This window comes from Panulirus ornatus, chromosome 19, assembly GCF_036320965.1.
Source record: "Panulirus ornatus isolate Po-2019 chromosome 19, ASM3632096v1, whole genome shotgun sequence".
NCBI lineage: Eukaryota > Metazoa > Arthropoda > Malacostraca > Decapoda > Palinuridae > Panulirus > Panulirus ornatus.
The window spans coordinates 15,289,650-15,295,147 of NC_092242.1; the positions used below are offsets into that span (position 1 = coordinate 15,289,650).

The 5,498-nt window shown below is 43.4% G+C and overlaps 1 protein-coding gene across 1 annotated transcript; it reads right to left on the reverse strand.

Annotated features, from left to right (window-relative positions):
* Positions 1–2,515: 2,515 nt before the first annotated feature.
* LOC139755248 (uncharacterized) lies at positions 2,516–5,099 on the reverse strand. The gene is made up of 2 exons (XM_071673368.1): positions 5,027–5,099; positions 2,516–4,818 (listed from the first exon to the last, which is right to left on the reverse strand). Exon 2 carries the CDS (start codon positions 4,616–4,618, stop codon positions 3,842–3,844), a length of 777 nt encoding a protein of 258 aa, XP_071529469.1. The 5' UTR covers positions 4,619–4,818; positions 5,027–5,099; the 3' UTR covers positions 2,516–3,841.
* Between the last annotated feature and the right edge of the window lie 399 nt (positions 5,100–5,498).

Genomic DNA, 5,498 nt, shown 5'->3' on the forward strand with positions numbered 1-5,498 from the left:
CTGTAGTTTCCTGAATATTCTTCTCACGATAAGTCAATAACTGAATAAAAAAAAAGGGTGGTGTGACTATCATAATAAAAGGACGTGGTTATTCACCGATCCTTGACACTAGTGACTAACGTTATATACCCGGGTTATGGTGCGAGTTGATGCTCAACACAGGCCAGCCAGACCTGTGCTATGAAGAAATCGAAAAAATGTGTAAAGGTTATTTTTGTAGTCGTCAGAGTATTGTGGTCGTCAAGATATTGTAGTCGTCAAGATATAGTAGTCGTCAGAGTATTGCGGTCGTCAAGATATTGTAGTCGTCAAGATATAGTAGTCGTCAGAGTATTGCGGTCGTCAAGTAGTGCAGTCGTCAAGATATAGTAGTCGTCAGAGTATTGTGGTCGTCAAGTAGTGCAGTCGTCAAGATATTGTAGTCGTCAGAGTATTGCGGTCGTCAAGTAGTGCAGTCGTCAAGATATTGCAGTCGTCAGAGTATTGTGGTCGTCAAGTAGTGCAGTCGTCAAGATATTGTAGTCGTCAGAGTATTGTGGTCGTCAAGTAGTGCAGTCGTCAAGATATAGTAGTCGTCAGAGTATTGTGGTCGTCAAGTAGTGCAGTCGTCAAGATATTGCAGTCGTCAGAGTATTGTGGTCGTCAAGTAGTGCAGTCGTCAAGATATTGTAGTCGTCAGAGTATTGCGGTCGTCAAGTAGTGCAGTCGTCAAGATATAGTAGTCGTCAGAGTATTGTGGTCGTCAGGTAGTGCAGTCGTCAAGAAATTGCAGTCGTCAGAGTATTGTGGTCGTCAGGTAGTGCAGTCGTCAAGAAATTGCAGTCGTCAGAGTATTGTGGTCGTCAAGTAGTGCAGTCGTCAAGATATTGCAGTCGTCAGAGTATTGTGGTCGTCAGGTAGTGCAGTCGTCAAGATATTGCAGTCGTCAGAGTATTGTGGTCGTCAGGTAGTGCAGTCGTCAAGAAATTGCAGTCGTCAGAGTATTGCGGTCGTCAAATAGTGCAGTCGTCAAGATATTGTGTTCGCTAAGGTACTGTATTAGTCAAGGTATTGTAATCGTTCAGTCTTTGTACTCGTCAAATTTCTTCGAGAATCTTTCTTGGATAACAATCTGATTGAAGCGTAGCTGGTGCCTTGCAGCAGTTCCGTGCTGATTTAAGATTAGGGTAAAGGTGTTTCCACGCCACCGTATGAATACTTTCCTCTCCCATTTTCTGGTTCTAACCTCACCGTTACATGGGGGTAGACTGACCTGACCTGACGTGACTTAAGGATGTACAAAGCGTACCCTACGCCACTCAGCATCCCTACCCACTACACACACTGACCTGGACTTCTACAATGACGATTTTTCCTAAGAGTTTGCCCACTAACTGTGGCAGGGTTGATGGTGCTTAGGTCAGTCAGGTCTGGACTTACCGTAATCCGTCTTGACCTAGACGACTGGTTATGCTCAAATGAGGCACTGACGTTTATAACAGCTGGCTCTGGTGGTGTCACACTCAATGACTAGAACACTCAGCTTCGAATGTGTATTTTGTACATAGTTTGCTATTGGTAAACAAGATGTATTCCTTGCCTTCCCCATGGAAGACATGACATCTCGATGTGCCCTCTTACATTATTTTTTTCTAAGAAAGTTGTGGTAAGTTGTTCGTGTGTGTGTGTGTGTGTGTGTGTGTGTGTGTGTGGTACAAAGAGGAAGCATTTAGAAAAGAAACCACTCCTTGGCTCTCGTTTTGCTGTTGCTTGCTACTGTACCAGTAATATCTTCACAATCCACACAAAACACCGTCATGTTCGAAGACTGTTCAGTAAAGGTAACTTATCTTCCTGACATACGGTATTTACCATTGAAATAACGTTGCACGCTCCTTTCACGGTGAAAATAGTCGCTCTGCAGATTTAAGGCGTTGCGATGTTTGGTTTGGTTGGTTGGTTGTATGGGCATTAGGCCTATCAACTGCCAGGGTCAATTAAGGGCCGTCAATATAAGTTATACGTCAACCAAACGAAAAATCTTTTACACCATCTTCAGGTGTTAAGGATTATACTAAGACCACATACACTCGCTATGCGTGTAGCCTTTGTCTGTAATGTTTCAACATAACATGATTTTAGATGCTCTAAACCTTGCATGCACTATAGTCACTCGTAAGCACATATATTAGCATATAGACATATAAACAAACACGCATATATATATATATATATATATATATATATATATATATATATATATATATATATATATTTTTTTTTTTTTTTTTTTTCCCCAAAAGAAGGAACAGAGAAGAGGGCCTGGTGAGGATATTCCCTCAAAGGCCCAGTCCTCTGTTCTTAACGCTACCTCGCTATCGCGGGAAATGGCGAATAGTATGAAAAAATATATATATATATATATATATATATATATATATATATATATATATATATATATATATATATATATGTAATCACCTAATACCCTCCAACAGCAAGGATTCGATGTACAATCTAATGGTTTCATCATCTTTTATTTACTATCAAATTAAACCATCAAAAGGTTGAGAGGAAAATCGATCATACATTTTACTTACTGACTTTATTCACCTATAAGAACCATAATCATGAAAACGATACAGATAAAAGAAGAGAAAAATAATAATAATGTGGAAGAACTGTTAAAACATAAAAATCTATGGAAGGGGAAGGAGTACGCTACCATCAGTGTTACAAGTGGAAATAATGCGATTAAGTACAACTAGTAAAAGACGCTACTGGTACTACTACTACCACTACGTACAACATGACCACCCACAACAACGACTCTTGAGAGGGGACGACATCGATCTCAGGACTTATGGCACAAAACGCTTTGACTAGAATGTGGAGAGATGTCGTTACCATATAGCCACTGTCCACTGCTGCGCTGACCCAAGCTTATTAGTGAGTCTATCTGACCGACCACATACACACATGTATATCAACTGACTTCTCTCTTGTGTCTCCCCTGATGATGTGATTATTACACGAAAGTGCACTTGGGAACTTATCGTGTTTCATTTTCCCCCTGGACTCGTAGGAATATATATATATGTATATATATATATATATATATATATATATATATATATATATATATATATATATATATATATATATATATATAGTTATTAGGGATCCACCGTTCCCTTTTTATCTCATAGGTATTACTAGCTGGATAATATCTGATCCAGAAACATAAGGTTTAAGTCCACCGTTTTTCAGTAGGTTTCCTGTAACACTTGTCATTCTTCATGTGTGATCAGGTCGTGAGAGAAGGATCGTTTTTTTCATGATTTTGGTAGCAAAATAGTCTGGATTTTCTCTCTCCCCCCTCCGCCATCCGTGGTTGTCATCACTTTTTCTTACACTCCCTGCCACGTACAAGGACCAGCTGTCAGCCACGCACCACTGAGCCTTGCCCTTCCATGTCCAGGCACTTTTAGGGAGGTGTTGGTCCTCAAGCATACAACACATACATGTAAATCATATCATGGTCTCTAGCGGAACGGGGCAAGAAACGTTGGCCGCTAACAGACTGGGGCAAGAAACGTTGGTCTCTAACGTAACGGGTAGAGAAACGTTTTTCAGTTTTCGTCTACACTCGGACCACGAGTTTTCCCGCGCACTGGGTCACTATAGATAGTATTGTTTTCCTCATGGTGTGAGTGATTTCACTCTGCGTGGTGAGGCAGCAGCAGTGAGCATAACAAGCATAATGATTATCCATCAACGTACACCTGTAGCATCCTACGCAGCCTACATCATGGTACAGAGGTGTTAGAAAGGGTTCAGCATTAACTTGAGGAGCCTTTTATCAGCACACGGCAAACTGCATGTGTGATTGGTCGCTCCAGTAAGCTGGCGGCTCAGTTCCCATGAGCAGCAAGGCTTCGTCAGCCTCACACATCGGGGAGATGTAAGAGAAGGTGTCCAGGTTGTCCTCGAACACTCCGGAATCCGAAGAATCACACAGAAGTGACATCAGATCCGTTTCGGGCACAGGGTTGATGTCTATAGATTGAGGCTGAACGGATGATCTGTGATAGTCGTCCATCTGGGACTGCTGGAGCATGGAGGCATCTTCCAAGATGCTGGAGAAGACCCAGGAACAGTTGCTTTGGGCTGAGCCGCCCTCAAGAATGTGCTGATTAACTGTGTTGTCCAGGATGTCCTGAAGAGACCTGATGTAAGCGCAAGCATGCTTCAGGGTAGTGATCTTGGTCATGTCTGTGCTCGAGCCTCGCCCTCGATCCCAAGTGGGAAGTATCTTCCGGAGCTTGTCGAAGGCTGTGTTGATCTGGCGCATGCGGAATCGTTCGCGGGTATTGGCCGTTTTCCTGCGGTACTTGGACAGCGGCGCGGGGCGGGACTTCTGCCTCCTGGTTTCCTGGAGGCTCCAGTCGCCACCGCCGTCGCCGCACCGATGTCTGGACCGGAGAGACCGAGGACGCAACAGATACTTCCCGTTGCAACCTCCTTGGGCCATGTTGTCCTGACTCTCGATCCGTTCGCGATCTTTATTATTGTTGCTGTCCACTGCCTCCCTCCCTCCTCGCTGGGGGTCATCCACCTGGGCCTCTAGCTTCGCCATGGTCACGCTGTCGACGACGATGACGACAAAGACGACCTCCTCTTCTTCGCAAAAACGAGCGTGTGGTGTCTCTCACTGGCAGAACAAATGTGTTCTACCATCATAGGTGCTCTGCATCACTCGCTCATGTTCTGGGGGTCTGTGTAAACAACCTGAGGATGTCAAAGATGCTCCGTGTGACACACACACACACTCACAACCTGTGGAAGACGGATAAAGGATTTTAGTTTGCCTTCATGACGACAAAAACAAAAATTTTTTTCATTGTAATAGCTGAAAACATAGAATCATAAGTGGTGTATGTAAATATTAGAAAGAAATTCGGCAGAAAATGAAAGAAATAATGATAAGAATACAGAATGTTTCGACCCTCCTCCTTCAGCGAGTCACACCCCCCCAGCATCCTACCTGCTCCGTGGGTGAGGCTGGCCAGGTGAACGTGGCGCGTCTGCTCTCCTCGGATGTCGGCGGCCAACTGACCGCAAGTCCGCAACTCCCACCCACCTGCCCCACCTCCTGCTCTCTGCACTACTCCAAACGTCACACACACACAGGCTGCGGGAAAATTAGTCACTGTTGTTATGTCTCAAGTTATGATTAAGTTATTATGTATCCAGGTCACTGTGTTGTACCTAAAACACAAAAGTCCCATAGGAATGATGTTAGTTTTTGGTCCCGTGTTTGCGAAACGCGTAAAGCATACAGATTATGGAAATAAGGGAGCTTAAAAGGCTGTGATTAATGAATCTGCTTGTGATTGACTTGCTATGAGTCTCATCTGTGAAAGAAATTAGCTTTTAATCATCGAGAGAAACACAGATTCGGTAAAGATTAGTAACAGTTGTACATACTGATATTAGCACGACCAAACCATAGACAT